At 47.5% G+C, this 19267-nt stretch overlaps 1 protein-coding gene across 2 annotated transcripts in view; it reads right to left on the bottom strand.

Annotated features, from left to right (window-relative positions):
• The window catches only part of TTLL11 (tubulin tyrosine ligase like 11), a gene marked incomplete at its 3' end in the record, with an annotated part of 247285 nt that overhangs the window by 22726 nt on the left and 205292 nt on the right, over positions 1 to 19267 (bottom strand). For both annotated transcript variants that reach the window (XM_082843642.1, XM_082843641.1), the window contains one exon: positions 12799 to 12905. In XM_082843642.1, coding sequence (XP_082699768.1) covers positions 12799 to 12905 — 107 coding nt within the window. The remainder of the gene's footprint in view (positions 1 to 12798; positions 12906 to 19267) is intronic.

Genomic DNA, 19267 nt, shown 5'->3' with positions numbered 1-19267 from the left:
AATGAAAGAGGGTTATCACTACAGATCCCATAGAATTTAAAGGGATAATAAAGGAATATTATGAATAATTTTGTGTCCACAAATTTGATAACTTAGATGAAATGGACCAATTTCTCTTTTTTTATTTTTAAATTTTTTTTCAATTTCTCTTTTTTAAAAATTAATTAATTAATTAACTTTTGGCTGTGTTGGGTCTTCATTGCTGCGCGTGGGCTTTCTCTAAGTTGTGGCGAGTGGGGGCTGCTCTTTGTTGTGGTGCATGGGCTTCTCATTGCGGTGGCTTCTCTCCTTGGGGAGCATGGGCTCTAGGCATGTGGGCTCAGTAGTTGTGGCTTGCGGGCTCTAGAGCACAGGCTCGGTAGTTGTGGCGCACGGGCTTGGTTGCTCCGCGGCATGTGGGATCTTCCCAGACCAGGGCTCGAACCCGTGTCCCCTGCATTGGCAGGTGGATTCTTAACCACTGTGCCACCAGGGAAGTCCTGGACCAATTTCTTGAAAGACACAATTCAACAAAACTCACACAAAGAGAAACAGTTAATCTGAACAGGCTTGTATCTATTAAAGAAATTAAATTAATAACCTTCTAAAAAAGTAAACACTAGGCCCTGATGGTTTCACTGATAAATTCTACTAAACATTTAGAAAGAAATGATATCAATTCTCTACAATCTCTTACAGAATACAGAAGCAGAGGGAGTATGTTCTAACTCATTTTATGAGGTCAACATTACCCCAATACTAGATAACGGTATTACTAGAAAGGTAAAACTACGGACCAATATCTCTCATAAACATAGATGCAAAAATCCTCAACAAAATATTAGCAAGTGGAATCCAATAATGTATAAGAAGAATTATTCACCACAACCAATGAGATTTATTCCAGATACGCAAGGCTGCCTCAACATTCAAAAATCACTTGATGTAATCTATCACATCAACAGGCTAAAGAAGAAAAATCATATGATCATGTCAATAGGTGCAGGAAAGGCATTTGACAAAATCCAACATTCATTCATGATAAAAAAGAAAAAAAAACACCCCCTAAAACTCTATGCAAGCTAGCAAGCTAGAGGGGAACTTTGTCCATTTGATGAAGAATAGCCACAAAAACCCTACAGCTAACTTCATATTTAATGCTAAGAAAATAGGTGCTTTCCACCTAATATTGGGAAAAGGACAAGGATGTCCCCTCTCACCACTCCTGTTCAACATTGCACTGGGAGTCTTAGTTAATTCAATAAGACAAGACAAAACAAGACAAGAAGAGAAAAGAAAAGGTATACCAAAAGATTGGAAAGGTAGAAATAAAACTGCCTTTATTCTCAAATGACACGGCTGTCAATGTAGAAAATCCCAATAAATTGACAAACTTCTGGAACTAAGTGATTATAGGGACATTGTAGGGTACAAGGTTATTATATAATAGTCAACTGCTTTCCTATATTCCAGCAATGAACACTTGGAATTTTAAATTAAAAACACAACACCATTTATATTAGCACCCAAGTAAAGTAAAATAAAATAAAATACTTAGGTATAAATCTAATGGAACATATGGAAGATACATATGAAGAAAACTAAGAAACCTGAATGACAAAAATAAAAGATCTAAATAAATGGAGAGATATTTCATGTTCATGGACAGGAAGACTCAATATTGTTTAGATGGTAGTTCTTCCCAACTCAATCTATAGATTCAACACAATCCAAATTAAAATCCCAGCAAGTTATTTGGTGAATATTTGACCAGCTGATTCTAAAATTTATATGGGAAAGGCAAAAGACCAGAATAGCCAACACAATCCTAAAGAAGAAGAACATAGAGGACTGACACTACCCAACTTCAAAACTTACTATAGTTACAGTAATCAAAACAACACGGTATTGGTGAAAGAACAGACAACTAGATCAATGGAACAGAATACAGAGCCCAGAAATAGACTCACACGAATATAATCAACTGATCTTTGACAAAGGAACAAAGGAAATTCAATGGAGAAAGGACAGTCTTTTCAACAAATGGTGTTGGAACAAGTGGACATCCATATTTAAAAGAAAAAAAAAAAGAATCTAGACACAGACCTTGCACCTTTCACAAAAATTAACTCAAAATGGATCATGGACATAAATGTAAAATGCAAAACTATACAAGTTTTAGAAGATAACAGGAGAAAATCTAGGGGACCTTGGATTTGGCTACGAAGTTTTAGACACAACACCAAAAGCAAAATCCCTGAAAGAAAAAATTGATGTTAGACCTTATTAAAATTAAAAATTTTTGCTCTGTACAGACACTGTTAAGAGAATGAAAAGATAAGCCACATAAACTGTGAGAAAATATTTGCAACAGACATACTTGATAAAAGACCTGTATCCAAAATATACAAAGAACTCTTAAAACTCAACAATAAGAAAAAAAAGTGGGCAAAGATCTGGACATCTCATCAAAGAAGATATACAAATGGCAAATAAGCATATGAAAAGATGCTCGACATCGTATGTCTTTAGGAAATTGCAAATTAAAACAATATGGTATACCACTACACACCTACTACAATGGCTAAATTTAAAAAACTGACAATACTAAGTGTTGTCAAGGATGTGGAGCAACAGGAACTCTCAGTCGTTGCTGGTGGGAATGTGAAATGGTACAGCCATTTTGAAAGACAGTTTGGCAGTTTCTTAAAAAGCTAAACGTAGTCTTACCATATGATCCAGCAATCACATCCCTAGGTATTTGCCCATTTTGAAAACGTATGTCCACAAAAAAAAACTGCACACAAATGTTTATAGCAGCTTTATTCATAACTGTCAAAAATTGTACGCAACAAAAATGTCCTTAAATAGGTGAATGGATTAACAAACCATGGCATATCCGTTCAATGGACTTTTACTCACAGATAGAAAGAAATGTGCTATCAAGCCACAAAAAGACATGGAGGACCTTTAAATGCACATTGCTGAGTGAAAGAAGCCAGTACTGAAAAGGCTACATACTGTACGATTCCAACGATATGACATTCAGAAAAAAGCAAAACTATGAAGAGAGTAAAAAGATCAGTGGATGCCAGGGATTCAGGGTGGAAGAGGATGAATAGGTGGGACACAGGGGATTTTTAGGGCAGTGAGAACATTCTGTATAGTATAGTACTGTACTGGATACATTACATTATGCAGTTGTCGAAACACATAGGATGTACAACACAGAGTGAACTTTAAACTATGGACTTTAATTAATAATAATATATTAATATTTGTTTATTAACTAACAAATGTATACTAATGCAACATACTATAGAGGAAAGAGTATGTGTTTGGGGAGTATATGGGAATTCTCTGTACTATCTGCTCAATTTTTCTGTAAATCTAAAACTGTTTCAAAGGGGTTTCCCTGGTGGCTCAGTGGTTAAGAATCCACTGCTAATGCAGGGGACATGGGTTCGAGCCCTGGTCCGGGAAGATCCCACATGCTGCAGAAGAAGTAAGCCCGTGAGCCACAACTACTGAGCCTGCGCTCTAGAGTCCGCGAGCCACAATTACTGAGCCCACGTGCCACAACTACTGCAGCCCGCGCACCTAGAGCCTGTGCTCTGCAACAAGAGAAGGCCCCGCTCACCACAACTAGAGAAAGCCCACATGCAGCAGTGAAGACCCAACACAGCCCAAAATAAATAAATAAATAAATTTATTAAAAAAAACCTTTTCCAAAAAAATTGTCTATTAATTTTTAAAAATCCATAAATGTAGCTCATATTTGTGTCAATCACCAGCAGTCACATTAAGGGGCAGCATGTTGGAGAAGATTTAGTTAGGAGACGTGGGTCCTTGTCCAAGCACTGCTGTTTACTAGCGAGGTGCCCCCAACCAGTCTAATTCTCATTTCCTCAACTCTAAATAGCGGTGCTGTGAGGAGTGTCAAGAGCAGAGCTTTGCAGCAGTAGAGCCTGTGTGACCCTGTATCCTGCCTCCTTGGTAGTAGAGGAGCAGATGGGGGGAGGGGCTGCGGAGGATGCGTCTGTCATTGGTCACGTCTCCCCGATGGTCTTACCAAACACAGCTCCGCCCACCTTATGGATGCCTCAGCCTGGGGATATTTGGGGATTGGCAGTAGTCCTTCCATCTTTACTCATCAGTGTCGTCACTTCCTGAGGCTGCACAAGATGGAGGCTAGAGACCGGTTCCTGCTCTGTCCCTGACCCCTCTTTACCACTCTGAGCCTCGGTTTCCTCCTCCCTGAGTGGGGTCGTGGGAACGAGACCACGCTCAGGGGGAGTGTGAGCTTTCAGTGCACAAGTGGACTGGACGACTTTTGTAATCTGAAAGCACGCACACGTGTCAAGAATGAGAATGGTGGTTAAAACAAAGTAAAAGGAGAGCCGGGGGTACACTTACTAACTAAAGCCTGACAACAACCCAAGGTGGATGGCACTGGCCCGTTTTAAAGGAAACTGTGGCTCTTGGAGCTGAAGCGCCCCCACCCCCGACCCTGGGCTCCAAGATGGGAGGTGCAAGGAACCAGACTCAGCCTGGCTGACTCGCTGGTTCATGGCTCATGCTTTTCCCACAACTTCCATCCTGCTGCCGCTGTTCCTGCAAGATCTGGGATGAAGAAAAGGAAATAGCTGCATAAAACAATTCATCTCACTTTTTTCCTTTTGTCTCTTTTTTGGGGCGTAGGACCAGACAGCGGCGGAGATCCTGTTCCCATGCCCTGGAGGTGATGGACAGGAAGGTGACGATCAGGCGCTCCAATGAAGGGGCTGTGGCGGTGATCACACGTCTCCAGGCGACACTCCCCGAGGGGACATTCATTACAGAAGGTGCAGCCTGCACGGCAGCAGCCCCAGATAAGCGTCTGCGCGGGAAGGGCGAGCTGGCATTTCTGTTGGCTCGCTTGCTTTTATTAAAAATAATTCTGACACTGACTATTTTGTAAGCGTGTAGGCACACATCCAGGGAGGCCCATCTGACTTTGAGATAATTTCAAGGCTGAAGAACATCGCTCGTGCCAGACACGGTGCGAGGCACCGCGTGAAACCCGCCTCCTGTACCGAGGAGGGAGGGGGCCATCCATGTATATGTATAAGTGAGGCTTCGCTAAACCTTCCAAGTAAAAATACTTTTAAATATTTCAGTACGTTGTTAACCACATACATTTCAGTTGGGGCTCATTCCAGCTGAGGAAAGTAGAGGAGGCAGATGATTTGCATAAGTCGACTGAGGAAATTTGGTGAGAGACAGTAACGAGACTCAGACACCCACAGATGTCAGCTGATCGTCAGGGTCCCGTCCCTCGTCCATCCCGCGCACGTTTGCTGAGCACCTACTATGTGCCAGGCACAGAGCTAGGCTTCGTCAAGGCAGGAACGGCTTGGCGTCATGGAGGTTAGTCTAGCTCAAGGGGCGGATGCCACACGCTCATTCCACAGTGTTCACTTCGCACTGGGATCGGTGCTGCCGAGGAGTGGCTCTGGATGCTGCTGGAGCCTGTGGGAAGGGAGAGCTGGCCCAGCCTGAGGGCGGCGCCTTGCGAGGAGGGCCTGGGCAGGGGTGTGTGAGGGGTGAGGGCTTCGGACAGAGGCAAGTGGCCCCGACGGAGGTCCTCCGAAGTGGCCGGCCACCTTGGCTGGAACGAGTGAGCGTGGGGCTAGTGACCGGAGGGGTGGCTGCACAGGGGGAAGGGTTCTCACTCGCTCCCCTGGAGTTGTAGTCGTGAGACCAGTGACTGCAGGCGGCTGATGGTGGACTCTGGGTTGAGAGGTGATGCAGGAGGAGGGCTGGAGGCCGCCGCGGCCAGCCAAAGGCAGGAGCACCCACAGTGTGAGAGCGGACGTGCAGAGGAGAGGGGACAGCTGGTCTTTGGAGACTGTGGCACACGTGGAGAGAAACTGGCCCTGACTCTCCAGGCCCGGCAGCCCTGAAGCTGGAGTGCTGCATTTCTTGCTAAAGGTCCCCAGCTTCACAGTATCCACCCCCCACCCCTACTTTCCTTGAGTTGGACACATGGGTTCCGCTTCCCAGCCAACCCTCCAACAGTGCTGTGTAGGACAAAGGGGCAGGGCAGTGAGGATGGGGCAGCCAGGCCAAAGGTGGGTGAGGGCCATCTTGGAGGGAAAGGAGGGGAGGCCCTGGCACTCTGTTGGCTCCGAGGGAAGGCCCGCTGCCACCACATCCCATCCCTCCCACAGGCTGCGAGTGTCTCCAGGCAGGCGTTTCTTCCTGTCTGTTCCCAGCACCTGCAGAGCACCTGGCACGAGTAGATGCCCAGGAAGCATGTCCCGGGAGAGGGGTGCAGTCAGAGCCAGGTGATATCAATAGAAGCAGCCCCTTCTTACTGAGCATTTCCTACTCAGACCCTGCTCTGAGCACTTTCTGCTTTGTCCCATTTCAGCCGTATCAATGTTCTTATGAAGTGGGCGCCGTTATTATCTCCCCTTTTCAGAAGATGAATGTGAGGCTCAGAGGAAGTTACATAACCTGCGGAGACGACACAGCTTGCAATTTACCGGTCTCAGATTTGAAGCCAGGTTTGTCTGATCCCAGAGCCCGTGGCTTTGGTTATACTGCCAGTCAAACCGAGGCAGCCCCACGAAGGCGGGCGTGTAGCTCAGGAGCTCTTCAAGCAGTGGAAGACATGTTTCTCATTTTGGTCGAAGAGCCTACAGCACATAGGAGACATTACACTATGCCACTCTGATTTTTCCTCTGCAAGCAAGGTGTGGGCCGAACACGCATACATGGGTGTCGCGTGTGTGCTCACGTGGGTGGGAAAGACTCTCTGGTCCATTTTCTTTCTTGCTTTGCAATCACGTTTCCATTGCTTACTGGGAGGACCTCTAGTTTATATTTTAAAACAGGAAAAAATCTGGCTGTGAAGTGAGCAAAGCTGTCCTGAAGCCCCGAGCTGTCGGTTGTGGGTTAGATGGACCAGACACCAGATGCTGGGCTCAAGTGTTCCCTTTTCAAGTGAAATGTTTGTCTCTCACAGATGATGCCAGTGATACTGCCTTTTTTTTTTTTTTTTTTTTTTTTTTGCGGTACGCGGGCCTCTCACTGTTGTGGCCTCTCCCTCCCGTTGCGGACACAGGCTCCGGACGCGCAGGCTCAGCGGCCATGGCGGACCGGGGCACGAACCCGTGTCCCCTGCATCGGCAGGCGGACTCTCAACCACTGCGCCACCAGGGAAGCCCGATACTGCCTTTTATTGCCTAATCTTGATGCTGTCCTAGTCTCTCGCCACAGAGGAGTGAATTCCACTCTGGGAAGAGGAGAAAGCAAAGTCTCAATGATAAGGAGGTGTTCATGAGTGCAATTTACATAACTGCCTCTTCACTGACAACCGTGTTTCTTCGTTTGGTTCTGGGCAATGAGAGGGCTACTACACCCCAAGTTTGCTGATACCACAAACAGATTTCTGTGCTCTGCTAGAAATTCTTTTTTAGATTTTTTTTTAGATTTCTGTGCTCTGCTAGAAATTCTAGAATTGGAAACTGAAATCTTTTTTTTTTTTTAAATGACAATTGACAATTACACTGGCCTGCTGCAGAGTGTGAGCCTGCATATTACGAAATTCCACCAAGCTCCTAAGTAGTCATTGGCATTTTAAGAGAGGAAGACAGTCTATTTAGAGAGCGATGGGCATGGGATGCAGCTGAGGGCTCCTCAGGTGGAGAGAGGTGGCAAATGGGCTGGGTTTGGGGGAGGGCCATGTGCTAAACGCGTGTGATCGTCGAGTCCCAGCTTTTGCTTTGGGTCACGAGAGTGTGGGGATGCTTATTCCATTATTCAAAGTAACGAATTCAAAAAGCTAACTGAACAGAGCAGGCTATGCATGGACCAGGATGGAGTGTCTCACGAGCCAAGGATCATGATTAACCCAGTTCTGTGCACCTGAGGTCCAACTTAAAAAAGCAATCAATAACGGGCCTATTTCAAAGGGTGGTCTGAGATTTAGATTTCATAATATGTGTGCTTCTTCTTACTGTTTTTTTTTTTTCCTCTCTAGTCTTTTTAAACACCACTTTTTCTTCTCCATTTCAATAGCAGGGTCTCCTCACGCAGGTCAAATGAAGGTTCATAAGGGCCTTGAGCATCGGGAATCTGGTTAACCCCCTTGGTGGGTACCGAAGTCTCATTAGGGCAGAAGGAAGGTCTGGGCTGGCTTCCAGAAAGGAAAGGTGCATCAGCACTTGGGCACACTGGGGTTTGGGTCGGGGTGATGGTCTTATTCAAATGGGCTGCCATTTTACACTGGACAACAGGAAAGCAGAGGGAGACCCCTATAGACCACCGCTAGTATAAGCCATGGTTCTCACACTCAGAAGGCCCTGCTTTGGGGATGGGGGACATTTTTTATACTGGCGTTCGTCTGCTCGCCGAACATTCACTGGGCGCCAGGGGAGATGCTTTTGCGTGCTCTGGTCGATGTGCCAGGCCCCCAGGGATACAGAACGCGCAGCGAGCGCCTTTTCTGGGTCGCCCACCATGCTAAGTGCTTTGCTTGCGCTCTCTCTCCACCCGCACGGCTCCCTCCTTTGTTGCTTCCCCCATGGGAGCTCTGGCCACCACCACCACCCCCCCCCCTTACAACTTTCAACTGCGCGTGCTTTTCATTTGTGTGGCTGGAGACGCTGGGTGTAACGGAAGGGCCAAGGATGAGCTCTGAAGGCAGGCCGTTCTTGGTTCAGATCCCGGGCTCCCCACTGTAAGACTTGACACGCTTGCTTAAGTTCACCCCTTTGAGCCTCAGCTTTCTCATCTGTCAAATGGGAATAGCCAGCCTTATCTCACAGGGCTGCATGAGACTTAAATGAAGCAATTCATAACAAGCATCTTTGATTTCTGTCACACAGTCAATGTTCAGTACGTAATCTCTATTATTTTTTTTTTCCTTGAGAATAGGGTCTGTAAAATAATTTCTTTTTATTCCAGTAGGGCCCAATACCTGGTAACACATTCATTACCCGTCTGTTGAATGAATGAATGAGTGAATGAACGAGTGAGTGCGTGCCCTTTGAGACTGAGAGCGCATGTTCTGCCCCTCTTCTGACTTCTTTCTTGCCAGCCCCACAGCAGCTCTAGGGCAGGAAAAGCTGCCCCAGCTCACATGGATCCACACCTCCGACCAGGCCTTTACTTCTTCTGACATCCAGTAGCTTCCTGACTGGTCCTGAGCACGCGGCTGGCTTCAGAAACTCCTTCTCCTTGAGAATCAGAGGTGCTCGAGCAGGCTTCTCGGGAGGCATCTGGGCCCCGGCCTGCACCAGCTAAGACAGCAGTGGCCCCTGCGCCCACGGGCACAGACGGCCTTCTCATTCTTGGCTTTAATGCCCAGCCCTCACTGCCTGTACGACCCCCCACCCTGGACGCTATTATTTCCTTTCAGGAGTGATGGAAACAGGAGAACAGGAGTATAAGCTCCAAGGAGGAAGGGAGACAGGTGCGTGGATGAGGCACCAACTCCCACTCCAGTTCTGCCTTCCTTGTGCTCTGTGAATTGACCTTTCACCTCCCTGCCTCACGAGCCCCCATCCCCTCCGCATCACTCAGATGAACAAGCCCTGCTCGGCGTGGCCCTGGACTGGGGACAGCGTCCTGGGCCAGGAGGTAGGAGGCTTGAGTGCAAATCCAGCTTCTGCTACTCACTGGCTGTGGGATTTCAGACAAGTCACTTTTGCTCTTGGAAACCTCAGAATCTGCTCTGTAAGATGGGATCTGATCACCCCCCTCGAAGGTCTGGTGTGAGAATTAGCAGTGATATTTGTACGTCGGAGGTGATCTCAAAATTGCAGTTACTACTAAGGACTGTTATTCCACACACTCAGGGGCTGAGGCAGGGCGGAAAGGCCTGGAAGACCCCAGCCCCAGATTTGCGCATCTGTGTGTTCTAAAAATAAGTATTTTTCTCATCTCCTTAGCTTGCTCAGCAGACAGAGAGACGCTGCAGACCCCAGAAAACCTCACCCGAGCCTGTACTGTGGGCAGCCCCTGTGGATTCCGCTGCTGGGGAGCAATTTAAGAGGGAAACAAAACATGAAAAGCTACTCAGAATTAACAATGGGGCCAGATGGCAATGCTAGTTTGAAGCAATAAAACATGATAAGTAGCTTCCTGCTGCTATTCCTGATCAATTGCAATATTTAATAATTCCACTGCCACCCCTGCCCCCTCATCTGGCCCCCTCCACAGGCTCCCGCAACGACGCCCCGCATTCGGCTCACAGAGCAAACACGTCTTCACTTTCTGAAGGCGTCAGCAGAAAGCAGGCGGCTCAACTGTCACATGAGCGCCCTCCGTCCTGGAGATGATAATTCATCTGCCTACTTCTAAGAGGTTCCATCTCCAGCCTCTCCTGGTTGCCAGGGAAGGATGGAAGGCAGCTCCGACGGCAGAGATGTGACAGGAGCTCTCGCCTCGTCGAATCAGTGAGTATTAGGAGCCCCTGAGTTTTGCTTTTGAATTTAAGAAAGGGGAGCCGTAGGGAGCTGGGTGGTCACCTTACTCTGGGACCAATAGCAGGAGGAAGCAACCGGAAGGGGAGGGTGGCAGCTTGGTGTTAAAGCCTTACCCACCAGCCGCGCCTCTGAGCCTCAATTTCCTTCTCCGTATGAAAGAGATCATCGTGTCTACCTCTGGGAGGACTCTAGCCCATGCTGCCCGTGTCAAGTGCCGGGCAGTGTGCTCAGCATGTAGGAAACACCCAAGACTGGCAGCTGGAAGCCTCATTATCAAACGTGAAACCACTTAGCAAACGATGCCCGAGTCCCGGCAGCTGCAGGAAGGGCTGCTGGTCCCTGTGGGCAGGGAGCTCGAGCCCAGGGCAGAGCCAGGGTGCGGGGCAGGATCTGGCAGGGAGCACCCTGCTCAGGATTCTCCCCAAGGGGAGCCCACTGATAAGATGAACTGTCCACGAGGGCCCCACAGGCTTTCAGACCCTCCGGCACAGGGCACCCTGGACAGCTGGTGCTGCTGGCGCCCTTTACGGAGGAGGAAATGGGCAGGACGAGGTGAAACGGCTTCTCGCGCTTACATCGTAGGAAGTGGCATTGTCAGTTCTAAGCTGGGTCTCCCAACCCCCCCGATTTCAGGTCCTCGCCACCCTATCGCAGGAGAAAACTGCTCCCTGAGGCGCCCCCTCTTTGTGTGTCCTTTTTGCAAGGAGGCAGCCGAGTGGAGGGTGGCCCCCTTGAGATGCAGTTTACTCGGCTGTGAAATGTGAACGTTCATACCTACTGCACTGGTTCACGGCAGAGACGTTTAATGAGGGAATATGCATGAGAGCCCGCTGTAATTTTGTGATGAGCTGAACAAATGTCAGGTATGGTTATTATTATGGCTTTTTAGAAAAACCCCCTCTGGGAGGAAAAAGATCAGAAATTCATCCACCGAGGGCGGATTCTTCTTACCGAATCCTTCACCGGCCCCACGTGATCTAGGGGGTCAAGATCAAGCTCTTTCACGTGGCGTTCAAGGCCTCGACAGCTCCTGCAACCCCGTCTCTGCCTCTTCTCCTTTCCCTCCTTGCTGCAGACCCTCCAGGCTACTTGGGGTGACCTGAGCCTTTCACGTGTGTCTCTGCCTAGACCAGGGAAACAGCCCTGAAGGAGGGGGCGTGTGCCACCCTGTCCCTCAGCTGATCCCACTCAGCTTCTGCAGGAAGTCTTCCTTGGGCCCCCCTTGCTCAGGAACTCCTCTGCTGAGCCTCCTGACAGCCTCTCTGTGCTTCCCTCCATCCTAGCACGCATCACACTAGCTACTGCTATGTTCTCATCTGCCTCCCAACTCTAGAGCCAGTTCCTCCTGGGCCTGAACCAAGTGCTGTTCACTCCAGTCTATCCGGGGCCTGGCCCCGCTTATGCCCTGGAAATGTGTGGCGAGGGATGAACCTACCAACGAATAAGTGACTGTTTCCAACATAAATGGAATCAAAGCTTTAGGCAAAGGATTCCAGCAGTGGAATTAGGATTTGGGTGGGCACAGCCTTGGGAGCAGAAGTCAGGACGGTGCTCCTGAATTCAAACTCAGTTCCATCCCTCCAGTGAGGTCTAGAGCTGATAGTGTAAGCAAGCCTCCCGGGACAGACCCTACCCTCCACCGCCCCCCCACCCCCCCCCACCCCCCCCCCCACCCCGTCCTCCATCTGCTTTTTGTTTGTAGAAAAACTTTAGCTTCCTAGGCCTTCCCCAAGTTCCAAAGAAGAAATTTAATCAAAGAAGTGAGAAAATGCAGAAACAAAGGAAAACAGTCAAGCAAAACAAAATAATAATAGTTTAGTCATTAAACAAAGTCCTCCTCAAGGGCTATAGATAACATTCCGAGCCACGGCCTTTGAGCTGTTTTGCAGAGACTGGTGGAAGAAGTTAACTGCATGCTGCCCACAAGCACGTAGACCCCAGACGGGCTGGAACCAGAAGGTTGATGATGTTGACTCCCAATGACCTCACCACCAACCAATCAGAAGAATGTCCACGAGCTGATCACACACCCCGTGACACCTCTCCCTCACCCTGCTTTTAAAAACCTTTCCCTGAAAGCCACTGGGGAGCTCGGGCCTTCTGAGCTGCCTGGACTCCTTGCTTGGCCCTGCAATAAATGCTGCCCTTTCCTTCACCACAACTCCGAGTCAGCAGGTTGGCTTTACCACACGCAGGCGAACAGACCCAAGTTTGGTTTGGTAACAATAGGATGACCTTCCTCCTTCCCCCACCTTGACCCCTAACAAGAAGAAACAGATAATGTACCACCCATCCCTCTCTGTCCTCCCACAGGACACGGCAGAGGCCAGTCATCAGGTACCTGAATCCCGCTGGTCCACGGTCATGGAGTTCCATCTCCTCGTGATGTCAATGTAGAGGATGTCCACGGCGGCCATGGACAAGCTGCTGCTACTGAGCTTGCAGTTCCTGCAGAAGACAGGAAAGGACACGTCACTGCCAGATCCGACCCGTCCTGTCCTGTCTGGCTTCTGTGCCTTTGCCCGGGCTGTGTTCCCCGCCTGGAAGGCCCTCCCTCCCCACAGCTGGAACTAGCGAAGGGTGAATGGCAGGGAACCATGGGAGAGGAGGCTGAAAATGGAAGAGCTGAGGTCAGATCCTGTGGGTTCCTGTAATGTGGTTCGTTAGGGCTCTAAAGGGCTGGGAGGAGGAGGGACTTTAGGATGGCAAGTCTTGAGTTGAACCTGGCTCTACCACTTAGAAGCAGATGGCTCTGATTAAACTATTTCCCCTTCTTGAGCCTCAGTTTCCTGACCTATAAAACAGGCAGTCTTGATTACAGTCACTGTGGTCTGCAAAGGTGGGCAGGCGCGCTGAAAAGAGCATGATTTGGGCCTCGGACAGACCAGGACTGAAATCCCGGCCCTGCTGCTTTTTCTAGCTAGTATGGCTGTGGACCACTTACTTAAATCTTCGGTGCCTCTATTTGCTGGTCTCTTAAATGAAGATAATAACACCCGCCCACACGGCTGTTGTGAAGAGGAGACGAGGCGGGGCATCCCAAGGCCCTGGCACCTGGTTGGGCCACGACAACTGTTGGTTCCCTTCCCGATCTCTCTCTACTTGCCCTCTTGCTCTCAGAGCTGCGACCATCTAGGCCCCTTCAGAGGCTGCCTGAGGCTGACCTTTCAGTGAAGGCCCTGTCCATTCTGGAGGAATGGGCTTGCTAGTCAGAGTGTCTGGATGAAAGAATTCAGGCTCTCTGTTCAGAATGCAGGCAGCCCTCAGCTGGTCCAGAGGCACTTCCCTCCTGAACCAGATCGTGCCGGGGAGGCGAGTCCCAAGACAGGCTGGATTTGCCCTGGGAACCCCGAAAGCTAGACCTTGGGACCAGCTGTCTGGCTGAACTACACTGCATGCTGCTTTCAACTTTCCAAGTGTGTCCACATCCGTCGCCCCAGCCATGATAAAGTGGTTCTTTGGTTTCCCATTTGTCATCATCCCTTGCGTGAATAGCTCCCTTAGGAACCCGAGAAGTCGGGGGTTGATTGGCAAGCAGGATTTGGGCATCCGAGAGGCCCCTCTCCAAACCCATGCACACCCCTGACACGTGCCCACGTGTGCCCAGCACGGTGCCTGGACGAGGCTGATGCTCCTTATATGACAGCATCCTCCCTCCCTCCCTCCCTTCTTTCCTTTCTTCCCAGCCTGTATTCCTCAGGCCATCAATTCACATCCTGCTTCCTCCTGGGCTCCGGCTCTGTATTTCAATCACAAGTCGCAGTGGCAGACTTCAAAGCACATCAGCACACAGTCACTGAGCCTCAGTGACAACATGTCAGCGGATGCAGAGCTTTTCATGTCACCCGTCACTGAGATGGCTACCTCCATTGGGTCCTGCTGGGGACCCGCTCCAGTCTCTCCCAAGGTATATTCTAACAGCCTGCACTGTTCATTTCCAAAGCTTCGTTAGGAGTGGCTACGGGTTTTCTCTAATCATCGTATCCATGTCCTCTGGACCACTTGCTCCCCACAGGACAGGAGCGCTACCTGGCTTGCTCTGTGGGTTCATGGAGTATAGAAAGGGAAACCAAACTGACCACTGGTATATAGTTATTTTTTTCCTGACAGGTAGAAATTAGAGGTGTCAGACCTTCAGTAGGAGTCATAATTTACCGAAGAGGATTCTCCATTTATCCCTTTTCCCAAAGTAACTTTGCCTCCCTAGTGATACCTGCAAACACAGTCGATGGTAACATTTGCTGCTGGGGCGGGGGAAGGAGGGGTCTGTGCTGGCTGCCGTAGACAGGAAACGCTTTAGAAGAAGTTTGATCCTGTGGGCACTTCCTGGGCACCATCTGTATGCCAGGCCCTTTCCTGCCCATGAGCTCTCTGGATCTTTATAACCACTTTATGAGGGAGGTGTTCTTAGGCCCACTTCAATGACGGGTAAGCTGAGACTCAAGAGAAGGGACAATGGCTTGCCCAAGATCACACGCTGGGATTCACATCCAGGCCTCCCCTGGAGGATAGAGTAGTGGACTTGGGAACTTTGGGGAGCAATGGGGAGGTGGCCCAGCCCAGAGCTTCAGGAAGAGCCCAAGATTCAAGAGACGAAGTCTCCGGTAACCCAGAAAGTCTGGGGCCTCTAGAGGGGCCCTGTTGGGAAGCTCTGGGATATAAGGCTGGGGGGTAAGACAACCAGGGTCACTTGGAGACAGGTTTTCCTAGGTTTATCCCCGTGGTCACCAAACATTCTTAATGCGCTCAAACAGGGAATGTCTCCAAGGGTTAAGATTTTGGAATGAACTTTTCATCCATCCGCCCACCCAGGATAGAATTTGTTTCGTGTGCACTATGTGTAAGTGGTATTCTGGGCCCAGTGAGTGACGCTGGGATCCGGATCAGTCTTGGATACGGCTCTCGGAGGGTAGAAATGATCTCAGAATCTGGGGTAAAAACATGAGGCCTTGGTAGCTCTTAATCGTTTGAACAGTTTCCCCTTATGCTCTGGGATGCAGTTCTTCAAATGACTGACGAGTGATAGGATAAATTCTTCAGTGGAAGAGAAATCCAAGAAATATGGTAACATGAGAAGCCAGAAAGAGTCCGCAGAAAGGACAGGCTAGAAACGTACATGGAAAAAATGAGCTTTGGAGTCAAAGGCACACGAGTTTGCATCTTGACTCTGCTATGTGACCTTGAGCAGGTCACTGACATTCTCTGCAATCTACATTTCCTTATTTGTATGAGGATAAGGCGACTCGCCATATAAAGCTATTTTAAGGACTAGCTCGGTGCCTGGCACACATGACAGCTCCCAGCCTTCCTCCATGATGCAGAACCAGTTTAAAGAAAGGTTTTGTTTTGTTTTCAGAATCAAAAGTATATGGGCACAGAGGATGGAGAGAATCACAAATCATTCAAGTTCATTAGGAGCCTAAGATTAGAGAGATTTGAAATTATCATCCCCATTTTCTCTCAACAACTAGTGACATCTCATGGGAAATTTAGAAACCAACTTTTTCCACTCCATAAAATCCTATTTATAGAATTTCTTTTGTGTTCATCCTTCTCTGTGAAAGAAAAGAAGCTTATTTTTCCTGGAGAGGTTTCTGTAAGGTGAAAACTAACAAATAATCAATATTTGTTTAAAAAAGAAAAAAAAAAAACAACCCACTCTCTAAACATCTGCCGGGGGGAGGGAAAGACAACTTTGGTTTATAATGTTTCTATTTTTAAAGGCTATTGATATCCCAGGCACAAAAATCTCGTGATATTACTGGAAAGAGATCATCACAGAACAGGGGAATTTTCAAAGTCACTGAGGAGTTAATGACAGAGGAGGAGGCAGGGCCCCTGACACTTCCATTCCAGAACATTCTAACGCTCCATGCTGCCTCTCAGAGAATAACACCCCACAGCTACCCATTATGAAGCATGTTAATATCTCCTTATGAGAAAAGGGAGTGGAAGGGGGAAAAGAAGGAAAAAGAGAAAACCGTTCTCTAATTTAGAAGGAGACCAGGATTAGGAACCACAAAGGACACGAGTGGGGATCTCCAAGCGGAATGGCCCAGCGTGAAGCAAACACTCGAGGTGTGGAGAAGCTGCCTCCCATTTTCTAGAAATAAACCCCGGTTCTGGCAAACCGTTTAATCTTCAGGCTGCGGAAATGGAAAATGCAGCGTGTGCCAGTTGATGTCAAGTTCTGATGTAGGATACGTTCAGAAAACGGGTTCTTAGTGAATTACATAGAAATCCCCCCAAATTAGGGATCCGATGGAAGGAAAATAACAAAAATGCATTTCCCTCGAGAAAGCTGCCACACTGAAGAAGCAGATAATTTCTGTTTCTCAGAGAAAGAGATGTCTCCACACCTCAGCAATTATTATGAATTAAAAAAAAAAAGAGAAAAGAGGTGCTTAATTCATGGTAATACGTGCTACTGTTATATGCCTCCTGAGGAAATGACACGACAAGCTGGTTAGATAGAGTTAATTCTAGACGAGAGGATGACAGTTCATTATTTCTCATTTCTTGGTGGAAAAGAGAAATAGAATACGGCCAGACTGGCATTAGCATAATTCACTCCTAAAACTGCTGATCTATGCAGCACGTTATGAGAGATGGTCACTGAAAATCAATTCAATCGGAATGTTTATTATTTTGTTCCCTCCAGTTCTCTTCAAGGAACTTGGAGAGAAAGAGTGGGTAGGACAGACGAAAGTCAAGTTCAACTTCTGCCGTTTGCGTGGGAGCTCAGAAGGGAGGGTCTCTAGCCAGCAAATATGTCTCTGGCACAGTGCCCCAGAGAAGGGCACTTGGTTTGATTTAACACATGGCATAAATATTATTAACTCATAATGAAGCGAAATTTAAACTGAAGTGGAAAGCAGAGAGAGAATAGTTGTTAGCAAGAGAAAACACGTGCTGTTAAATTTAGCTGGTGAGACGGAACACACTCAGATATAAATCGGAAAGCAGAGAAGATCATCTTTTACAACAAAGTTGCTGTTCGGATGTCTTGGTACATTTGAAAAGGAGAAATCTATTAACAGTTGTGCAATGTTTTCTCCATTTCTTCCTGCATCCTTCATTACTCAGGACACTTGCTGGGTGGGTACAGAGGGAGGGGAGAGGGGCTCACGGTCTGGGTCCTTCTGCTCCGGCTGCCTCTTCCCTACCTGAAGACATTGTCACTTGTCACGGTCACCATCGCTCCCACTAACAGCACTCGGCCACAGGTTGGCAATGACGGCTGCAGGACCTAATAGTCGCTAATGTCACAAAGGTGGGTTTTTCATGCAAACCCTCTTAATTATAGAGAGCAAAGGGGTGGAAAAGTCATAAACCCTCTCACACAGAGACAGATTTGTAGCAATACTTACAAATATTGTAAATATTGCACAATGTAACATCATCCAGTTTCAGTCTGAGTGCATTTTAAGAATCTTCTTTGCTAGAACCACTCTCAATTCTTTTCAGGAATTTTCTTTTCAAGATTGTATATGAACATACCAGTCCTCTTAATATGTACCTCAGCCTCTCACACCAGAGGTAACACACCGGTGGACTCTATGGGCCGCCATGCTTTGATTGAACCCAGAATTATTTTCTGAATCGCCAACATTCAGTATATACATGCGTTGATATTTTACATAAAAATCAATACTTCTAGCTTCTCTTGAAAAATCAAAAGCCTTGGTAATACTAGCCCGGCAACAACCTTTCTTTTTGCCACAGCCCCACCCCCCCTCATCCTTCTAGACCCCACCCACTGGTTTGTTTATCCTTCCTGCCTGCACCCTCCCCCCACCCCATCCTCAGGCAACTGAGATTGTGATTCTTGTGACATGTAACTTTTTTTCAAATCTCTCCCTCTCTCTTACATTTTAGTAGAATTGTATTAGGAGTTAAAAGGAAGCATCTGACCAATGTCTTTTGCTCTTCCTTCCTTCTTCCTTTTTCCTGCCTGGAACTTGACCATGATGGCTGGATTTTGAGCAGCCATCTTGTGACCATAAGGCAACCCTGAAGCTTGAAGCACATGCTCAGGGTGGGTAAGCACAAAGACAGAAACTGGGGAGTTGATCACATTGTGGGGTCATTAACCAGCCCTCGAAGCCCCACTGCCAAATTTCCTGTTATATGAGAAAAAAATTAATTTTACTCTTTAAACCATTTATAGATGGGTATCTATTCCTACAAGTCAAATGCAATTCTTAAATGAGTCAGAGGGTATCATGTTAGGTAGTTTTCTCAGGGAAATAACATGTGCCTGTTGACTTTCTTGAAAATTCCCTCTGCCTCATGGAAATAATAACAAAAGACTCCCATTTCACAAACAGCTCCCGTAAACTAGGCAGTGGGCCAGATCCTTTATGATATATTACGTCCCAACCTCATAACACTCCTGCAAGGTGGGAGAGATTATTCCCATTTTACAGATGAGGGAACTGAGACTCAGAGAAGATAAGGAATTTGCCCAAAGCCACACAGCTGTTAAGTAATGTGCTTGGCTCTGAAGCCAAACCCCAAAGCTTGTGCTCTTTCCATGGGGTTTTCTTTTCCCCTGAAACTAACACAAAGCCCCTCTCGAAATCACTGTGCAAATATGACTTCAGGTTTGCTGAGATGGCAAAAATTCCTGCTGATACTTCTTCATGCCATTCTATCAGGAGTATCAGAGCGCTAGAGTTAGAATTTATAAAATTCATTTAGAGAAAAGCATATGACAAATGGTTTCTAATTCAAGACTTCTAATTATTTGCTTTCATGAAAAAAACTATGAACAGGGTGACTTTGTGTTGCCAGATAGAAATATTAAA

This window comes from Leucopleurus acutus (assembly GCF_964270905.1).
Source record: "Leucopleurus acutus genome assembly, chromosome: 7".
In the NCBI taxonomy this organism is placed as follows: domain Eukaryota; kingdom Metazoa; phylum Chordata; class Mammalia; order Artiodactyla; family Delphinidae; genus Leucopleurus; species Leucopleurus acutus.
The sequence above is the reverse complement of the archived record's forward strand: the minus strand, read 5'-3'. Positions and strand labels throughout refer to the sequence as shown.